General features: G+C 51.4%; 1 protein-coding gene across 1 annotated transcript in view; it reads left to right on the forward strand.

The window, feature by feature from the left end:
- Positions 1–21,971, forward strand: part of MDN1 (midasin AAA ATPase 1) — a 2,002,810-nt gene that overhangs the window by 1,592,265 nt on the left and 388,574 nt on the right. The window contains exon 82 of the mRNA XM_085611158.1: positions 8,215–8,393. Coding sequence (XP_085467284.1) covers positions 8,215–8,393 — 179 coding nt within the window. The remainder of the gene's footprint in view (positions 1–8,214; positions 8,394–21,971) is intronic.

Here is a 21,971-nt window from a genome sequence, read left to right on the forward strand (position 1 = left end):
TGGTTATCCATGATTGGCATATTTGTTTTACCGGTAAGCCCCTAGTAAAGTGCACTGAGTGGGCCCAGGGCCTGTAAATCAAATGCTACCAGTGGACCTGCGCTACTGACTGAGCCACCCACATGAGTAGCCTGTAAAGGTATCTCAGACCTCCCACTGCAGTGTCTGTTCGCAGTTTTGAACTGCCATGTTGACCTGACAAGTGCACCCATTTGCCAGGCCCTAACCTTCCCTTTTCTTATATGTAAGGCACCCCTATGGTAGGCCCAAGATACCCCCATGGGCAGGGTGCGGTGTATGTGAAAGGTAGGGCATGTACTGGTGTGTTTGTGACGTGTCCTGATAGTGAAATACTACCAATTTTGTTTTTCACTATTGAAAACCTATCTGCGCCATAAGGTAGAATGAGAATACTTTGTAACATCTTACAAATATAACTTCCCTTTGGGACAAGATAGAGAATTAAAGTTTATGGTCAATCAGTCAGTCAGTATTTCTTTATTCGATGAATAAAACATCATAAAAGCACATAAATACACAGTTAAAATACAATTAAATCATGTCGAGATCCTGACTGTTACAACACATTTAAAAGAGTAAAGAAACTCGTCAATCCATTTCATTTACAATAATAAAATCGAATATATAATATCATAATACAAAAACTATAATAAAAGACAAATATGCTTGATATGTGGTAAGATCATACTACCCACTTTCCGATTTGTCTAGTGCCAATAGTATCAAATCTAGCCCAAAGGGCTATATTGTTAAGAGCCCTCTATCCTGTTGGGTAAGTTGGGACTTAAGTCTCCTTATTCGTATCAACCATGCTCTTCCAATGAATTTGGCTACGCCACATACCATCAAGGTGGAAGACGTATCAGTACAAAGGACCCGCAGCGCCATTACATGGCATCTGAGGCCCAATTGTTTACATAAGGGTTTTAACCAAATCCTCCTCGGCACCCTGTATGCTGGACAAGCAAACATAAGGTGTGCTACAGATTCTAAAGGTGCTGCACAGCACGGACAAGCCTTAGAAGAACCACATAGGTTGTTCCACCCAGAGGTGAATGCATTTACTGGGAGGATCCCAAACCTAACTTTTAAATACAGTGATCTATCCAAGGGTTTCTCAATAAAATCAAGAAGTGGTTCAAATACCCTAGACCATTTGAACTCTAGGAATCGCTCAGTAAGAGCACCCCCTGTACCTCTACTAGAGGTCTCCCGCTGCACCCAATCCCAATACAGCTTCTTTATAACTAGCTTGGGTGGAGGGGTTTGACTCCTCCATAGATCACTCAAACCCAAAAAGCCAACCATCTGTCTCGGGTTACACAGCCACTTAATCCTATTACCTCTATCGAGTAGGATAAGATCATCTAGAGCGGCTGCATAGTTTTGGAGCTCTTCCGTTCTTCTCAGTCGCACCCAGAAAAGTAAAGGGCGAAGGCGCACTAATTCTTTAAGGGGGCGCCTGCCCATATCTAGACGTAAGGGGATTAATGGAGTGGAGACTGGTAATGCTACAAGATCCCTCAGGAACTTGTTTTCTGAAGTGGTTATCTCCGGGATGTTCTCAAACCCCCATAATTCAGAGCCATAGAGTGCAGATGGCAAAACCTGTCCTTCATAAATTGCGAGGATAGGTGCCACTGGTTTGCTCATAGACGCCCTATGTTCTCGCAAAACCGCCCCAGCTACTCTTTTAAAGTTTAATAGCATTTTAGCCAGATGGTCTTTCCAGGTCATCCGGCTATTCACCCTAACCCCCAAATAATCAAAACTATCCACCATCTCCAAGAGTTCACCATTTAACATGAGGGAGTTCTTAAATCTTTTGGGTGGTGCGAGGGCCATTAGCTTAGTTTTGGAGGTATTGATTGTGAGACCCCTATCCTTACAGAACTCACTAAAGCGATTCAAAAGCTTTTGGAGCCCTGCTGGGGTTTTCGAGATCAAGATGGTGTCATCCGCGAAGAGAAGAGTAGGGGTTTTTTCCCCGGCCAGGGATGGTGCATCCGCCGGCTCTTCCCTCAGATAATCCACCACACCATTCACGAATAGGGAAAATAGAGTCGGCGCCATAACACATCCCTGGCGAACTCCTCTCCTCACGGGCACCCTCTCCGTCAGTTGTCCCTGAGTACCCCATCTGATCCTCGCATAATTACCCTTGTGGAGTCTCACAATGAAATCCAACAATGGAACCGGGAAGCCCATCTTCTCCAGGGTTTCCCACAACCTTGCTCGAGGGACCAGGTCGAACGCCATCCTGAGGTCTATGAAAGCCAGATAAAGGCTACCTCGATTAATTGTCACCGACTTCCAATAGATCGCAAGGAGGCGGAAGACCTGGTCCATAGTGCCCACTTTTTTCCGGAACCCGGCCTGGAAATGGGAGAGCACCTGTTCCTCCTCCATCCATGCGCCTACCCTCAAGACGATGACCCTGCCAACCACTTTCTGGATCACGTCAATCAGACTGATCGGTCTGTAGTTAGCAGGGTCATCTCTATCACCTTTTTTATATACTGTGATTACCTCAGCACCCCTCCACGAATCTGGGATGGGGTGCCCCCTGGAAATTAAATTCATTATCAATGCAATGACTGAAGCCCAGGTTGTGGGATCTTCCAAAAGGAGATCCCCAGGTATACCATCTTGACCGGCGGCCTTCCTCGGGGTCAGGTGTTTTATAGCCAATACTACTTCCGAAGTCAAGAACGGTTCCACGGAAAAAGCCCGTCTGGCTGGATCAGAAGGGGAGGATCTGATTGCCTCCAATCCGCCATATATATTTGAAAAATGGGAATACCATTGTTGGCTGGTAATATGATTCACAAGTGCAGGTTGGTTACCCTGTCTAGCCTTGTTGATCAGATCCCAAAACAATGAGGCATTTTTCCTTTCGGAGGCACTTTTGAGATCCTGCCAATACTGTTCTTCCCAGTCTTTTTTTGCTCGTATTTGTTCTTTTGCATATTCCTTCCTTGCAACTCTAATTAGGGGTTGATTCTTTTTGCGCAGGGCTACAGTTAACTCACGTCTTTTAGCCCGGCACTTTACAGAGTACCAGGGGTTACTAGGTTTGGGGGTTATTTTTTTCGAGCTCGAGATTAAAAAATAGTTGCCCACTTCCTCGATAGCCTTTTTATAAATCTGAGGAAGAAGCGACTCATGAGCATCCCCTGTTTCTGGGTCTAATCCCGTCAATTCACAAGTCAGGTCTTCAATATGAGCCCTGATATTAACCAGTTTCTCTGGGTCGGAGCTAATCTTCTCCCATTTCAGCCTCCGATTTCCATTATATGGGACCACCTCGTTTGTTTGCCTCGGTAGGGGTTGCTCAATACTACTTTTTAATTTGCTCCACCCTAACTTCAGACTCAGTGGGTTATGATCACTGTCCTGCGAAGGAACCACCTCCATATCCACTAAGTCACACCACATGGTGATGTCCAGTAAAATGTAATCAATTCGGGACGGGCCATTAAGTCTATTAAACGTCATGGCCCCATCCCGATCAGAGGATGATCTACCATTCAATGCTCTTAATTTGAAATCAACAGTAAGAGCGTTAATCTGCAGAGCCTTAGTTGTCCATTTCCTGATTGGAGGTAGTGACAAGGTAGGGATAGACCAATTTGCATCCTCCTCCGCTGTGCCCAGAAGGTCATCCCTGCTTAGGGGTTCAAATGTACAATTGAAATCCCCACCCACAAGGAATTTAGATGATGGGGGGCAGTTACCTAAGGCCTGCTGTAAGAGCATAAAGGTTTTTGACGTTTTATCTCCCTGGATCCCTCTATCATAAACATTAAATAATTCCACTCGGCTGTCTTTTGTCTGGCCTACGATTGTTAGATGTTGGATGTCCTCACTTTCCAGATCATGAGCAGAAACCTTCCAATTTAATTCTACTTTTATCCATACATGTAATCCCCCGGCTGGTCTGCCCTTACCACCGCTGTGAGGGGGTAGCCAAAAGGTTACATACCCCGATTTAAAAACGGGGGATAAACTCCATGTTTCCTGGAACATGCATACGTCATATTTTTCAATAAAGTTGTGCCATTCTGGGAGGGCCAACTTTTTCCTCAGACCTGCTATGTTCCAAGAAACTAAATGTATGATGTTTTTATTGTTGGAGGGCAGGGTGATGGGGACTTCTTTGCTACCACCCACTTCTCGTGGTTCCAGGGCATTGGGAATTTGGAAGTACACTGTAGGGATTAGGGAATAACCCCCTCCGTCCATACGGACCGAAGATGCACAATCCAGACCTGAAGGATCCGCAGGGGCCATAATCCCATTAGGCAATTCTTTAGCCTTACCATGAGTCACCGGCCCTTTTCCCATTAGCCTGGATGCACTAGAGCTATCCCCCCATTCCTTCCCAATCCTTAAACATCAATCACAATCATCCATTCCCGAGAACACATCGAACCTGTTCATTGTCTCCAGGGGTGTAAAAGGCCTCAAATACTCCTTTCGCTGATTATTATGCCTAGTAAATCTAGGAGGGATCACGTTCCAACCCTGGGGGTCAGATAACATATTCCTGCCATAGGGTATTGTCGGAATACTTAATTTTGCTTTACCCTTATTCATATGGTGGGATGGAGGGAAAACCAGGGATCTCGGGTAAAAATAAGTTAAAGCTCGAGGGCTGATACAACTGTCACTCACTCCCGGGGGCCAATTTATTATGTAGTCAACCACACCCGGGTCTCTAAAATTGATCAGGACGATATCTCCCTCAACATCTTTACATCTACCACCTATCCAGGGAAGGCGCCTAACGTGTAATATCTCCCCATTAAGATTATTGTTTATTGGTCTATGTGTACTTAGCCAGTGTACAATTTTGTTTTTCAGCTGATAAAAACCTTCTCTCTTATTGTCCGCTAGCACGGGAACCCCCGTTAAGACCACCACCAGAGGCACCGCTTCAGGGGGTAAATCTACTTGTGGCCCGTGATTCCCCATACTACCATAATGGCTAGAACTTCCCTGCTCCTGCCTCATAGACTCCTTAGCAGCCATAGCGTTCCCTTCCACTGGCTCAGTAATAGACTTACTGATTGGATGTTTCCCTATCATAGGGGGCCCCTGTCTATGTAAATCAGGCAACGGCTGGTTTAAGTTCTGTAAGGGATTTATACCAGCTTGGGGGAGTTCCTTGGGAGCGTGGGTGGGGGGGGTCCTAGCATAAGTAGTGTTCCTATGTGCTTGGACCCTTTCCGGACTGATCATTTTACTCAGGATAGACTCTATGCCCTCCAACCTCTGCTCCAATTTCTTCAAACTATTGGTAATAGGTAAAATAAGGGTGCTAAACAACTCTCCCAATTTGGTACACAGTGATGTAGATGAAGCGTCCGGCTCTGCTAGAACCTCGGAGGTCAGGTGGATTTCAGAGTCGGTCACGGCCAAATCAGAGTCCGCAAAAGGATGGAATGGACTCCGATTTGCTCTATTGACTGGTCCAACCGCCAGCTTTGTAACAGCACTATTTGTAGCTGTAGTATGGCGCCCAAAATCATAATGGTTGAGTTTTGTTGATTTAGCCTGGCCCAGCCGCTCCTTACGTCTTATTTTCCTCGGGGGCGGGCCATAGAATTTACCCATATCCAATTTCTTATGCTTTTTCACTATTAATTTACCACGAGTAGGCAACAGTTTTTTAGGTACCATAGGGCTAATTATAGCATTAGAGAGGGCAGTATCACTAATATCATATACTTCGGGGGCACAGTTTACAGGAGAACAATCACGTAATAGCAAGGGCACACTGTCCTGAGAGAAAGTAGCATCACTAACCCTGCTATTACCAACAGCGCCCAAGGGTTCCTCAATAATACTGACTTCTACAGTCCTACGCTTCATATTTTCAACGGAGCGACGGCGCTCAGTCCTACGCTCATCCAAAGAAAGGTCCCTCTTTTCCTCCCTGGCGACCTTCCTGAAATACATATCCAGAGGGCCATAAGGCAAACCCCCCGGCTTTTCCCCACTCACTTTGTCAGGGCTCTGGGTAATAGGTACGATAATATCCCTCAATAAGGTAGGCAGCGTAACGATTACCGGGCGTACATAACCAAGCCCTGCCCGGCCTCAATCGGTCTCAGAGGGCCTTAGAGGGCCCGCCTTTTGCCCGGGCTTAGCCCGGCGCCCGCCCGTGCGCGTCCCGCGACGCGGAGGAAGCAAGGATCTTTTATGCGCCTCCGGGCGCGTAGGTCTCGTCGTGGGGCGCCGGGGCACTTGGGGGATGTAGTTTTCACCGCCTCCGGGCCGCAGGATGTGATGGCGGCAGCGGGAAGTCAGAGCCCAGCGAGGGAGCACCAGCAAAACCTCGGGTAAGGGAGGAGGGCAATAGCAACAGCCCCGATCACACAGCAGGTCACAATGGCAGGTTTCTCGATTGCAAACTCTAAACTCTAAAACTCTGGTCTCTAAACTCAGATTTTAATAACACATCTTTTAGTAAAGTTGGTTTTTAAATTGTGTGTTTGAAAATACCACTTTTAGAAAGTAGGCATTTTCTTGTATAACCATTCTGTGTGCCTCTGCCTGTTTGTGTTTTGACTGTCGAGTTTTGGAGTGACAGGGGCTGGGGATGTGCATTGAGTGTAGACTGCCACGGGGGGGGGGGGGGGGGGTGTCTGGATTTAGAGTAGTGGGAGGAGATTTCCTTGCACCTGAATAGGGCCTGTCTCACTTGCACAATGCTGTCTCTACCCCATGGGGTCATACTGCACCAGTGAGGACAGGTTTGGTCTGGGCTCAGAGACCCTTGCACAAAGAGAACAAAGAGATTTTGGGTATAAGTAGATCACTTTTGGACTCAAGTGGAACCTTTGCCAAGGATAAGAGCTGAAGAGCTGTGAGGAGGATTACTGCGCCTTTGCTGTCTGCTGTGGGGGGTTAACCTGAAGTTGCTAATTCTGCCAAGGAAAGGACAAAGACTGGAACTTTGTTTTGAACCTGCTTGAAGAAGAATCTCCAAGAACCTGAGTGTCCTGGCCTCCTGTTCTGAAGTCTCAGGGACACAAAGACTTCACCCCAGCTCCCCTGAACTCTATTGCTGAGAGTTTTGACCTGCCAAGAGGTACCTATTTCGGTTTTGGCCCTCTGGAAGTTGTTCCTGCTGTTAATAGCTGGAAGAAACTTAAGAAAAGTAAGAAAACCTGTCTCTGGCGCCGCGAACTGCACCAAGGCCCAGGGCACCGCTCGTGAAGTGAACGACGCACCTCCCGGCGCCAGCTTTCGCACCAACTCTGTCACCGCCTGCATCCTGTTATCGCGGCTCAGATAACCGTCAAGGGTGACTCCACAAACTCGCTGACTTTGCATTGTCACTGGAACTGACGTGTCGCCGCCAATGTCTTCCCCTGTCTGGAACACAACATGTACTGTCCTTGACGACACAACGCCTTGCCTCCTCCGTTGCAGCCAGGGAGCCGGCCTCGGCACTGACGCCTCACGTCCACAATGCCGTGAATCGTTGTAGACTTAGTAGACTTAGTTTCCAAGGTACTGTTTGTTTAAGGGTTTGTGTGACTCCGTGCTCAACACAGCGCTCCTCGCGGTCGGCACCGTACTTTGGATTTATTGCTGTCACGATGTCGAAATAGCTCCACCTGGGGCTTTTTAATTCCTACAACGTTTATTTTTGCAATAACTGTTCTAAAAGTCATATTTTATTACCTGTATGTTGGATTGTTGTTTTGGTCTTGTTAAGTTTAGATAAGATACTTTATTTTTCTAAACTGGTGTGGTGTCCATTTGTGGTGTGATCACTGTATTACTGTGTGTTTTGAGTACAAATACTTTACACATTGCCTTTGGGATAAGCCTGCGGCAGGAATTCCGCCGCAGCGCTGGGGGGGGTTTGGGGGCAGCGCGGTGGCGCTGTGCTCATGACGGAGCCACTCCGTCATGAGTCACGGTTGAGCAGTGCTCATGACGGAGTGGTTCCGTCACGACTCCGCCCACTGCGCTAATCGCCCGCACAGGCGGGGAATTAGCGCCGCGTGGGCGGAGCGGCGGCCAACGCCCGCAGCATGACGGAACCACTCCGTCATGAGCACACGGCACCCGTGGCTCATGACGGAGTGGTTCCGTCATGAGCGGGGAAGGGGTTAAAAGAAATGTTTTCATGTGAGTGTTATAGACAAATTAACTATTCCTTCTTCTTTGTAGTGAATGAAGAAAAAGCATTTTTGGAGATCCTGAAGCCCGGCCACCTAACAAAACTCCTTTCAGATGATCTCACCTCTGACATCCGCTCTTTACAAGTGCAGAAAATAATCTCTGCTGTTTCTGAGCTCCTAGAGAAACTAAAATTGTATTGTGAGGACTGTCCACCAGAGAAGCACAAGGTTGGTATGCTATTCTGGATCTGTGATTGAGACAGTGCAATTTTTTAATAATAAAAATGGCAACTGCAATAAGGTTTGTACATACCCCTACCAAAGAAATGGGTGGGTACCCGTAATATGTTGTTCATAGAATAATACAAACATGTATAATTATGTTATTGATCAAATGGAATGCTATTAACTATTTGAAATAAACTAGACACATACGTTTTATATGAAACTACAAATTGCTTTTCTATATCCATTGTATTAAAATGATTGTCCTTACTCAATGTTAATGTTTCAGTGTTGAAAAGAGGCTATCTGAAAGAGACTTAGTTATAGATTCCTTGCTTTAGAATTACCCCCAGGCATTGGACTGGATCCAGAGAATTTTTTCTTCGCAGTACCCCTGCGCGTCAGTAGGTGGCATCAGTCGACTCGGTTTTGTGTTCGCCAGGATGACGTTGCGGTTTCTACATAGATGCCACCCCTGCGCGCTGACGTCAGTTCTTTATTTTTCCGCACCAGTCTAGCGCAGATCCGGAGAGAGCTTGCCCCTTAGTCATTTTTTGACTAAACTTTTTCAACTTTTTTCGATCTCTTTTTCAAGTCTTCGACTCCTGGTGCGTGAGGGATGTCAGATAGTCAGACCGGCTTCAAGCCGTGTGACTCTTGTCACAAACTGATGTCCGTGACTGATCGCCTCCCACCTCCAGACTACAGCGGAACTCTTGTATTCGCTGGGATTCACTATCAATGTGCCGAAGTCACTCCTGATGCCCTCTCAGACTCTCATCGGAGCTGTTCTGGACACAGTGCAGTCTTGTGTGCCTTTGGTGCTTGGAGTACCACCACGAACCAAAGTCGTGCTCCGACTGTCGGGCCATGAACCCGAAGTCTTTGCGGGAGAGATCCCAAAAGCTTTTGGAGGCCCGGCAGTCGGCTCTGTGTCGCTCCTGGTCTCGCTTGACGGGAAGGTCTCGAAACCGGGCGAGGAGCCATCACACCTTGTCCAAGTCTTTGCACTCATAGAGTGAGTCGAAGCATAAGAAAAAGGTGAAGAAGCACTGTCGCTCTTCTCCCACCCCACCCCACCTGTCGGTCAGCTGACATGACGCGGGAACCGTTGCGTTGTCGCTCTAAGGTGCCGTCTCCGGTAGTTGATTCATGGACGACTCTGCGCCTCACCCCGTTTCCGGCAGCTGGAGCATCCCTTGCCCAGCTTTGTACATTCTACGAAGCCCTCCACTGTGTGTTTGGGCAGCCCAACTCCGCTGCTGCGTCTTCAGGCCCCACGGAGCCAATTGGGGGCCCTGGGCCGTCGATGCTGGTGGCTCTGGTGCTGGAGGGCCCCTGTGGATTCAGGCCTGGATCAGGATCGACGCCGGTCGACCTTACTCAACCTTCCCTGGCGATGACGCCCCAGGCACCGGCCATGCCCACGGCCAACGCCGTCCCCATCCCCGAGATGCAGCTGGACCGACATCGGTCGACTTCGAATCTGATGCCGGCGAGTACTTTTGTTCCCTTGTTCATCCCAGTTTTTCCATATTGCCCTGGGCGGGGTCGCTGGACCATTTGTCAAACCAGCAGGAAGAACTGGACTGGAGAGAGAAATTCGTTGATGGCAGAGGTCTGCATACCTCCCCTGACCTTGGCATGCTTTCTGCCCCTACCGTGGCTACAGAGAAGGTAGAGTCCTATGCAGTGGTGGTGCGTAGGGTAGCTGAGGCCTTGTGCATGGAGCTCCCTACAGTGGCAGTCAGGACTAATCTCCTGATGGAGGTTCTTCAGCCGGCGGCGACTTCCTCTGAACCCCTTTTGCCCTTTAATGAAGCCCTCACGGACGTCCTTCTGGGCACTTGGTCCAAGCCCAGCAAAGCGGCTCCTGTGGAACGGCGATTGCCCGCCACCGCCCTGCCCCGTACGATCCCATTTTCCTCACCCAACACCCTTCCCCCGAGAGCTTGATGGTCCAAGCCTCTTCATCCAAGTGCGCATTCCCTTCCGCTCCCCCTGACAGGGACACAAGAAGCTGGATTACCTTGGGAAGCGCATGTTCTCTTCCTCCAGCTTAGCGCTGCTGTTTAAGAATACCGCGTGCCTCTTGGGCCGATACTCCCATATCATCTGGGATACAGTTGCACAGGTGCTGCCTCAGTGCCTGGAAGAGGCCCAGGCTGTTCTCTTTCAAGCAGTTGCAGATGAGAGAGACTCAGCAAAATTCACAATCCTCTGTGGACTGGATACCGCTGACTCACTGGGCAGAAAGATTGCCAAGTCAGTAGCCCTTTGGCACTACGCCTAGTTGAGGAAGTCATGTTTTTCGGGGAATGTTCAGTCAACTCTGCTGGACATACCCTTCGATGGCCATCACCTTTTTGGTGACAAGGCAGACTCGGCGCTAGAGCTCTTTAATGTTCTTGTCCAGTCCACCTACCGGGCCGCACAAGCTGCTCTGCCCCTGCATGGCCGCGGACATGGGACCCAGCGGGCAGGCCAGTCCTCCCCAGGCAGAAGCCTCCAAACCCTCCTAGTCTGACCTTTCAGGGCCATCACCGGCCAGTGGGTGGCAGGATTCGCCATCACCTCCCCCACTGGCAATCCATCACGTCAGACAGGTGGGTTTTGCAGATAGTCCGAAGGGGCTACTCCCTCCCCTTCGAGACTACCCCGCTCTCCATGTAACCCTCTTTGGAACGCATATCGGAGGATCATTTGGCCCTTCTCCACCAGGTCGTAGCTCTCTTGGCCAAAGGAAAGGGTTCCTTTGCCAGAAGTAGGTTGTGAATGCTATTCCCGCTACTTTCTGGTGCCAAAAACGAACAACGGCCTGCGTCCTATTTTAGACCTCGGGCCCTCAACTGCTTCCTCGGGAAGGAGAAGTTCAAAATGCTAACCTTGGCTCAGGTCCTATCTCCCCTCGACCCTGGTGACCGGCCGTTGGACTTTCAGGACGCTTACTTTCTTGGCCCCGTCCTGCCAGCCCACAGACGTTACCTACGGTTCATGGTAGGCCACAAGCATTTTCAGTTTACTGTGCTTCCCTTTGGCCTTACCAATACCCCTCGGGTGTTCACGAAAGTGATGGCGGTGGTCACAGCTCCTCTGCGCAGACAAGGAGTACAAGTCCTCCCCTATCTCGACGACTTGCTGTTGAAGGCGGGCTCGCCCCAGGCTGTCACCTCCAGAGTACAGCGGACCTCCTGCATTTACTGGGATTCTCTATCAATGTGCCGAAATCACACCTGACTCCTTCTCAGACTCTCCTTTTCATCGGAGCTGTTCTGGACACAGTGCAGTTTCGGGTCTATCCTCCCAAGCAGCGAGTCCGGGATATTTGGGCTATGATACCGATGTTTCGGCCTCTATCCTGAATTTCGGTGAGAATGACCCTGAGGGTGCTGGGTCTCATGACCTCCTGTACACTGCTGGTGGATCATGCCAGATGGCATATGCAGTCTCTGCAGTGGGACCTGAGGTTCCAAGGGGCACAGCATCAGGGCAATCTTTGCGACTACGTCTAGAATTATCTCGGAGGTGATTGCGCAGCAACTGCAGTGGTCGCTAACAAACAAAGCTTGGGTCCGAGGCAGATCCCTTTCCCTTCCCCAACCTGACCTCACAGTGGTGACAGATGCATCACTCCTGGGATGGAGCGGCCATCTGGGAGAGATGGAGATCAGAGGCTCCATGTCAAGCTGCTGGAGCTCCCAGTAATTTGCCTTGCACTGAGGGCATTCCTTCCCTCTCTCAAAAGGGAAAGTGGTTGAGGTGTTCACAGACAACACCACCGCCATGTGGTAGTGCAACAAACCTGGCGGGGTGGTGGCGTGGACCCTGTGTCCAGAGGCTCTTCGTCTCTGGACAAGGCTGGAACATCAGGGCATGACTCTGGTGGTTCAACACCTGGCAGGTTCTTTGAAAGCTAGGGCGGACAAACTCAGCTGCCAGTGCCTGGTGGATCACGAATGGCGTCTTCACTCGGAGGTGGTGGAACGTCTCTTTCAGCGTTGGAGAGAACCTTATTTAGATTTGTTCGCCACTGGAGAGATCGCGCAATGTCAGCAATTCTGGGCTTTGGAATTTCTAAGCCGGCACTCGCTCGGCGATGCTTTTCGTTGCGAATGGAGATGCGGCCTCCTGTATGCCTTTCCGCCTGTACCACTTCTGCCCAGAGTGCTGAAGAAGATCAAGCGCGACCGGGCCCAAGTCATTCTTGTGGCTCTGGACTGGACGAAGAGTCTGGTACCCAGAGCTCCTGAGCATGGCTATCGATCCTCCACTCAGACTTCTTCTTCAGAAGGAAATTCTATCGCAGCAGCAAGGGAGGGTTCTTCACCCCAACCTGTCCAGCCGCCACCTCCTTGCATGGAGATTGAGTGGTGACAGTTGACAACTTTTGACCTTCCTCTCGAAGTCTGTAGTCATCTTGGCAGCCAGACGTCCCGTCACTAAGACATTATACGCCTGTCGATGGAACAAGTTTGTGGCAGGGTGCACAGCAAAGGCTGTGGATCCCCTTTCTGCCCCTCTTTCAGAGGTCCTGTTGTATATACTTTCTTTGGCCCAGCAGGGCTCTCCCTGGGCACTCATAAGGGCTATATTTCGGCCATCTCTGTCTTCCTTCGACTTCCAGATCTGCCATCTTTATTCAAGCCCCCTATTGTACAGAGATTCATCAAGGGGATTACTCCTTTCTTTCCTCCTCTCTTTGTAAAGCCCCAATGGAACTTGAATTTGGTCTTAAACTATCTTAAGTGTGCTCCCTTCGAGCCTCTTCACAATTGTTCTCTCAGGCTCCTCACTCTGAAAACAGCTTTTCTTGTTGCCATTACCTCAGCTCGGGGAGTGAGTGAGCTCCAAGCCCTTTTCTTCTAAGCCTCCTTTCTTCTCTGTACACCCTGACAAAGTGGTGCTTAGGATAAGACCTTTGTTCCTTCCCAAAGTGGTAACGCCCTTTCACACTTATCAAACCGTCACTTTGCCCACCTTTTTCCCACCTCCGCACCCTCCCAAAGAGGAGGAGAGACTCCACTGTCTGGACACTTTCTATCATGAACGCACAAAAGATTTCCGGATGAACTCTATGTTGGCTATTTGGGTGCCAAGAAAGGTCAGCCCGTTCAATAGCGGACCATCTCTAGATGGGTTGTCCTTTGTATAAAAATCTGCTACTCTTTGGCGAAAAAGGAACCACCAGTGGAGCTCCTTACTCATTCTACCATAGGCACGGCGGCCACCACTGCTCTTGCTCATGCCATGTGGGCATCCTTGCACACGTTCACCAGGCATTACTGTCCGGACAGTCAAGTCCGGAAGGACGGCTATTTTGCCCGTTCTGTCCCCAGGACTTTCTGGTGTGAACTTGGCGTGCAGACCATCCTCGGGGGTTGGTATTACTGGGGTATCTATTCTAAGGTAAGGAATCTATAACTATCAGTCTCTTTCAGATGAACAAGTTACTTACCTTCGGTAACGATGTATCTGTAATTGACATATGTTGGGTATAGATTCCTTACCGTTCCACCCAACCTCCCCGCTCTGTGAACTGACTTCTAGGGATAGGGACTCCGTTGCTGGGCCCTAGTTAATCTCACCAGTGGTCAGTGTCTTGCATGGCTCTGCGCTTCTGGCGTGGAAAATCGTATCTGAAAGAAACACATAGTGATAGATTTCTTACCTTAGAATTACCCACAGGCGTCGGACTGGATCCGGAAAGTTTTCCTCAGCAGTAGCCCTGTGCGTCGGAAGGTGGCGTCGTGCGGCTCCGAGTCCGTCGTTGGCATCGGTACCGAGATGACGTCGCAGCAGCTACTTAGACAACGCCCTCGCGCGCTGACGTCAGTTCTTTCTTTTTCTGCTCCAGCAAGCGCTGGTCTGGAGAGAGTAGTGCCCCAAGTCATTTTTTGACTGTTTTTGAGGCCTTTTGTCTCGCTTTTTTAGATCGACTCCTGGTGTCGTAGGGATGCCCGATTTGTCCTGCGGGGAATGTCATCGAATGATGTCGGTGACAGACACGCACCGCATGTGTCTCTACTGCCTGGAGCACGACCACGACCCCAATTTGTGCCCCGACTGCCGGGCCATGTCGCCAAAGACCTTGCGGGAGTGGTCCCGAAAGTTGCTGGAGGTCCGGCAGTCGGCTCTGCGCCGCTCAAGGTCTCGGTCCCATGGGATGTCGAGGGACCAGTCGCAGAGCCATCCCCATCCTTCTCCTGGATCGAAGTCTTCGCATTCGGGGTCAGGTAAGACGAAGCACAAGAAGTCGAAGAAGCGTCATCGCGCGACGACTTCCCGTCGCGGCTGAGGGTGCGGGTAGTGCTTCCCCCGTGTCTCCGGCAGAGCCTACGATGTTGCTGTCGGCCTACCTCCCCTTCCTGGGTCTGTCGGCGACTCCGGCCCCGCTGCAGAATTTTCTGTCAACCATGGCACGCCTCTTTGGGCCATCGGACCCTGCTGGCGTGCCTTCGGGCCCCGTGGGCCCCACTGGGGGTCCTCGTCCTTCACTGTCGGCGGCTCCGGCATCGCTGTCTGCTTCGGCCCCGGCACCGCAGGGCCCCCAAGGTTCCAGGCCTGGATTGACCTTGTTACACCTTGTAAGTTCCCCCCCCCCCCCCCCCCCCTTCTCTTTCAGGTGGTACAGGATGCAGAGACACCAATAAGGTAAGTGTTTCTTTGTTTTATTATTGCTGAATTAAGAGATATTCCAGGAGTGGAAGGATCCAGTGATTCGTAAGGGATAGTGAACGGGAGAACGGAGGTCTTTGTCTGCTGACTCAGTCTTTATGTCTCGGGGGAGGGGGGGGGGGGGGCTTTGTCCGTCTTCCTGGGCAGGGAGGGGTGGTGGTAGCTGGTAGTCGGCTCCTCTCCGTTGTCAATGTTGGTTATACACGGCTGGAACCCTCAGGAGAACAAAAAGGGACAACAAATCAGTAACCAAGGTACGGGCTACTGTCTCTACCATCACCTACACCCTCAAGGTGTGTACCGGTAAGAAAAAAGGGGTTGGAAAAAGGGGGTGTGGTGCAAAGGAAAAAGAAGGAAGCGTAGGGAGGGACTGGCGTGGTATACTGGGTCAGGGACCGTTAAAAACCTGCCCTCCACCAACCCACTGTGAGGTAAGTGAATAGGGGTACTTGCCTCCAGCCACGGCCCTCCGGGGTCGTGGCTGTCGGAGTCTGGCCGCCCTCTTCCTGCTCTCCTTCGGGTCGGCTGGACTCAGGGACGGTGCCGCTGGGCGGTTCGATTCTTGGCTCCGTCGTCTTCCTTGGAGTCTCCTTCTCTGCTGTGCTTCCCTCTATGGCTCCAGCTCTGTGGGTCTCCGGGACACTGGTGAACGACGCGCTGCTCTCCTGCTTCCCCCTTTGTACTTCCGCCTCCTTGCCTGACGCGCTGGGGGCTCGTGAGACTAGACCGCCTACGGCTTTTTCCGGCGGTCTAGTCGCGGGCGGCATCTTGAAAGTCCCGCTCGCGACGAGCGCCGGACTACACACCTCCACCGACGTTGACCCCACCGGCACCAACTCAGACGTCGCTCATGCCACCAGACGAAGCCGGCCCCGGTTTCAGCTGGACACAGTCGGAACGGCTTAGCTCGATGCCGATTAAGACGCCGATGGGGTCTTTCTTCCCCTATGTTCGGCCTCCTTATTTTCAGCCTGTACATCAGCCTGAGGAGGAAGTGGAGGACTGGAAGGGGTCTGAGGACCCTCTCACAGCTCAGTGTGAGTATGACCCGGACTTGGCAGAGGAACTGGGGGATGCCAGTGGTCTCGACACCTCTCCTGACCTTGGCATGCTCACTCCTCCTACCGTAGCTACGGAGAAGGGTGCAAGGTATGCAGTGGTGTTGCGTAGGGCGGCGGAGGCCCTCAACCTCCGACTCCCTACCGTGGACATCAGGACTAACCTCCTGACAGAAGGGCTTCAGCCGGTGGCTACATCTTCGGAGCTACTGCTGCCTTTTAATGATGCACTTTCTGACGTTCTTTTGGGCACCTGGTCCAGGCCCAACACAGGGGCTCCTGTGGACAGGAATGTGGCTCAACACCATCGCCCAGCCCCGGGCGACCCCCTTTTCCTCTCCCAACACCCCACCCCTGAGAGTTTGGTTGTCCAAGCCTCTACGTCCCAGAGCGCAGTCCCTAGCGCACCCCAGATAGGGAATCCAAGAGACTGGAACAATTGGTGAAGATGATTTTTTCTTCCGCCTGTTCAGGGCTGCGGTCGGTGAACACCGCATGCCTCTTGGGCCATTACTCCCACTCTGTGGGATGCGGTGGAGCAAGTGCTGCCTTAGTGTCCGGGCGAGGCGCGGACAGTGCTCTCGAAAGCTATTGCTGAGGGGAGAGATGCAGCCAAGTTCAAGATATGATGTGGCCTTGACACCGCTGAGTCGCTGGGCAGAGCGATTTCCATGAAGGTGGCGCTACGCCGCCATGTCTGGCTGAGGACTACTGCATACTCGGGGGTTGTCCAGAACACCCTGATAGCATTCGCCTTTTTGGCAAGAAGGCAGATAGCGCGTTGGAGCGTTTTAGGGACTCGCGGGCTACGGCCAAGTGTAGGAGAGTAGGGTCTGCTTTCTATGTTCACCCCCACTTTTTGCTTTTGCTTTACTGGTTTTCGACTTAGATGTGGCTGTGGGCCTGCTAATCAGACCCACAGCCCTGCTGTTCTCTCTCTAAATTGATACTATGTACTTTAGGTGCATAACCCATTTGGATAGGGTCACCTTATTGGCCCCTGTACAGTGTACCTTAGGTACCCAGGGCATAGGTGTACCCTAGGCCTACCAGGGGCTGCAGCATGTATTATGCCACCCCTGGCCTGGCCTTCCATTATGACACAACTGGCTGATCACTCAGCTGGGGCAAGGTCGTGTAATCACCCCTTGCTTAGGTGTAGTATTCCTATACCTAACTTACATATAGACACATGTGTACCTATCAGCCACTCCTATGGCAGGCCTTAACAATCCTGGAGGCAGAGTGCTTGGTAACATGTGAGATGGTGCTCTAGCATGAGCTGAGCCTGTCTGCAGCTTTCGGAACCATGTCCTTATAGCTGTTCTATGATACAGCCTACCATATACTCTTAAAGTGCCTTATATTCTTAAACGGTTATGGTAACTATGGTTTGGCTTTATCAAAACATGTCGTGTAAGGTGTCTAACACTTTGGAATAATACCCCCATCCCATTTCTGGGGATGAGGATATTATCCCTCCCTTCTAGAGGGAGAAGACATGTTGTAACCTACTTACCCGGTTAAAGTTAACCAGAGCCCCAGCATCACAAAATGGATGCTGCTGCCACAGACACGAGTCTGACCTCCTGCTGCTGGGAGTGATCCCGGCAAGGGAGGCTTGGACAATAGGTTTCCTGCCTTGGGAGGTGCGAGCACCACCCCAGACAGGCCTTAGTGTATTGGGGCAGGGAGGGATGAAAAGAATGAGACATGCCTGGGGCACACAAGGTGTCCCGTGCATAGTCCAGTTCAACCGGTGCTGGGGCTCTCCAGCCCCAGTCCTGGCGCGAAACTGGACAAAGGGAAGGGGGTGTAACCACCCCCCTCCCAGGTCCCACCCATAAGGCGTGACCTAGCAGGTAACCCAGCCACCCAGATTTGGATGAGAGTGGTAGCTGGGCCCCAGGAGATTAGATTATCCTGAACCTGCAACTTGAACAGAAACTCTGGACCTTCGACGAAAGAAGAAGACTGAAGAATCTCCCTTGTGGCCAAGGAGTGGCTACCCTGTGCAAACAGGCACCATCAAGAGACTACCCTTTGCTTTGCTGAAGTTCTACGAGGGACAGACTGCAGAGCCCGACCAGAGCCTTGACTTCCAGACTTCTCTGACCCTGATCCACATCCACAGCCGAAATCTTCACTGCTGGTTTGGCTCCTCCAGACTGGCTCCCGCTTCCTTGCAAAAGAGAAGCACCCCAGACCTTCGTGGTCTGCACCAGAAGCAAGTCCTCCGTTCTTCGTGGGTTCCGCTTGCCAAGGGTTGGTGAGTCCTAGTTCAACTTCGACGCCGCTGACAGCAAGAGCCTTCGTGGGACAGCTCGCCTCCTGGTCCTGGTCGTCCTCGACGTTTCCTGGTCCCCGTGGCTGCAGCGACAAGCTTCACCTTCACCTGCAATCTTCACGACATTGCCTGGTTCCTTCCTGGTTCCACGTGGTCACTGGCTAGTGACCTTGACTCTGTCCCTTCTGCTTGCAGGTCTCCTCTCTTCTTGATCCCAGCCTTGGGATCCACCGGACTCTCTTCACTGACTGCCTGTCAGCAACTTTCCTTCAGGCATCCATAGAAGTCCACGACGAAACCCGACGCAAAGTTCACACCTATGCACCCGCAGTCCGTGGGCTAGGTAACTTGGGTACTTCGGTGCTCACAAGGGTAGTGACTATCCTAGGGTCTAGTTTCCGAGTCTCGACTCTCTAGCTGCTTCAGAAGTGTCCTTAAACTGTTAATTTCTAACTGCTAGTAATTCTATCGACTTTTACGCGTGAGTGTTTCCACTCTGCACCTGAATCCCGTGGGCCTCCCACTTCCTAACTGTTGCTAGTGTAGTGTAGCCCCAGCGATTCCCTAGGCCTAGGCCTATCCTATTTCCGTGACAGTGGTCCTTATACCACTTCTTTAGTATATGGTTTGCGTGGCCCCTAGGGCCTAACTGTATTACTTACCTGTGTGACTTAATGTATGCTTAAATAAGACTGTGTTGTACTTACCTCTAATCTCATAAAGAGTGCTGAGGGTTTGACTAGAATAAATACACTTTATTTTATATATATATATCTGTTGTGGTGTCCTTTCATTTGGTATTCAAGGGATTATATATGGTATCACAGCTGGCTTCACATGCCATTCAGAGTTTAGCCTAAGACTGCTCTTGTCCATGCTACCACTAGGATAGCTGATCTATAAGGTTGACGTTACAACCAATCACCATAAGGGTTGTTTGGACTGATATAAGGTGTACACTAGAACTAGTGACATCATACATCAGGCCAACTTCTCACACCAAGTACTTGGGCCTGTCGGCCACTCGCCCTCCTCTGCCTTCTGCTTTTCGCTCCGGCAACGGAAGGGGTGCCCCCGCACTTTCGCTTCAGAGCCACAGGCCACAGCAGTCTCAGCGTGGCCGCGGAGGTGGGAATCGCAGAGGCGGTTCAGGGGGCCAGAGGGCCGGTAAGTCCACCTCTACCCCGGCCACCACTGCCTCCAAACCTTCCTAGTCCGGTTTTTCAGGCCCATGAAACGCCAGAGAGCGGCAGGATTCGCCATCACCTCCCCCATTGGCGCATCATCACTACGGACAGGTGGGTTTTAAAAATAGTCCAAAGGGGCTACTCCCTCCCCTTCGAGACTACCCCTCCAGCCTGCCACCCCAGTACCACCGTATGTCGGGGGATCACTTGGCACTTCTCCAACAGGAAGTTTTGTCCCTCTTGGCCAAGGGGGCCATCGAGCGCGTTCCTGCACCAGAAGTAGGTCATGGTTGTTATTCCCACTACTTTCTGGTGCCCAAGAAGGACAAGGGCCTGGGTCCTATCTTAGACCTCCAGAACGTCAATCGCGTCCTCCGGAAGGAGAAGTTCAAGATGTTAACTCTGGCTCAGGTCTTGTCTGCACTTGACCCTGGAGACTGGATGGTAGCGTTGGATCTGCAGGACACATATTTCCATATTCCCGTCCTGCCGACCCACCAGCGTTACCAGCGGTTTACGGTAGGTCACGAGCACTTTCAGTTTACCCAGCTCTCCTTTGGCCTTACCAGCTCCCCTTGGGAGTTGACGAAAGTGATGGCGGTGGTCGCAGCTCATCTGCGCAGATCAGGGGTTCCAGTCTTCCCCTGTCTCGACGACTGGTTGTTGAAGGCGGGATCGCACCAGGCAGTCGTCTCCCACCTCCAGACTATGTCTGACCTCCTGCATTTGCTGGGGTTCTCCATCATTGTGCCGAAGTCGCACCTGATTCCCTCTCAGAAGCTCCTCTTCATTGGAGCGGTTCTGGATACGACGCTCTTTCGGGTCTATCCTCCAGAACGACGAGGCCAGGATATTCAGGCTATGATTCTGATCTTTCAGCCTCTATCCTGGGTTTCGGTCCGGCTGACCCTGAGGGTGCTGGGCCTCATGGCCTCCTGCATCCTGCTGGTCGATCATGCCAGATGGCATATGCAGGCTCTGCAGTGGGACCTGAAGTTCCAGTGGGTGCAGCACCAGAGGAACCTGTCCGGTCCGAGTCCGTCCAGATCTCGGAGGGCACTGCCAGCCAGTTGCAGTTGTGGCTCACAAACCGGCATTGGGTCAATGGCAGATTACTCTGCCTTCCCCAACCGGAGCAAACAGTGGTGACGGGTGCATCCCTCCTGGGATGGGGTGGTCACATGGGAGAGGTGGAAATCAGAGGCCTCTGGTCTCTTTGGAGTCCCGGCTCCATATCAACCTTCTGGAGCTTTGGGCGATTCCGACTTGCACTGAAGGCATTCCTTCCCACTGTCCGGGGAAGAGTAGTGCAGGTGTTCACGGACAACACCACCGCCATGTGGTACTGCAACAAACAGGGATGGGTGGGGTTGTGGACCCTATGTCAGGAGGCTCTGCACCTCTGAACATGGCTGGAACATCAGGGCATTTCCCTGGTGGTTCAACACCTGGCAGGTTCACTGAACGCCAAGGCAGACTAACTCAGTCGCAGGTGCATGATGGATCACATATGGCGTCTTCCCTCGGACATGGCGCAAGGTCTCTTTCAACAGTGGGGAGAGCCTTGGTTAGATCTAGTCGCCACCGAAGAGAACACGCAATGTCAGCAGTTCTGCACGTTGGAATTTCCAAGCCGGACTCGCTGGGCGACGCTTTTCGTCGCGAGTGGAGTTGCGGTCTGTTGTACGCCTTTCCGCCTATACCACTTCTACCCAGAGTGCTGAAGAAGATCAGGTGCGACCGGGCCAAAGTCATTTTTGTGGCTCCGGACTGGGCTCGAAGAGTATGGTATCCTGAGCTACTCAGTATGACAATCAATCCCCCGATCCGACTGCCTCTTTGGGAGGATCTTCTGTCGCAGCAGCAGGGAACGGTCTTCCACCCAAACCTGTCCAGTCTCCACCTCCTTGCATCTGCAGATGGAACAAATTTGTGGCATAGTGCACAGCAAAGGTTGTGGATCAGAAGTTATTCTCTTTCTTATTTCCTTGGCCCAGCAGGGCTCTGATTTGGGTACTATCAAGAGCTACCTTTTTGCTATTTCGGTCTCAGGCTCCCTGATCAGCGCTCTATTTTCACGTCCCCTGTTGTAAATCGATATCTGATAGAGACATCTAGCTGCAGATTTCTTAACTTAAAATAATCCCCAGGTGTCAGACTGGATCCGGATTTGTTTTTGCAGCAGATTGCCTGCCGGGGACGGCGCCACACGACCCCGCCCCGACGTCGTCCAGACGTGACGTCAGCGAGGTCATATAAGTCCCTCTCGGTGCGCTGACGTCAGGTTCCTTCTTTTCCGCTTCCAATGTGGATCCGGAGTAAGCGGTTCCTCTGGCCTGTCTTCAGGCCCCTTTTGACGCCTTTGCTTCTGGAA

The sequence above is a fragment of the Triturus cristatus genome, chromosome 6, assembly GCF_964204655.1.
Source record: "Triturus cristatus chromosome 6, aTriCri1.1, whole genome shotgun sequence".
Lineage (NCBI taxonomy): Eukaryota > Metazoa > Chordata > Amphibia > Caudata > Salamandridae > Triturus > Triturus cristatus.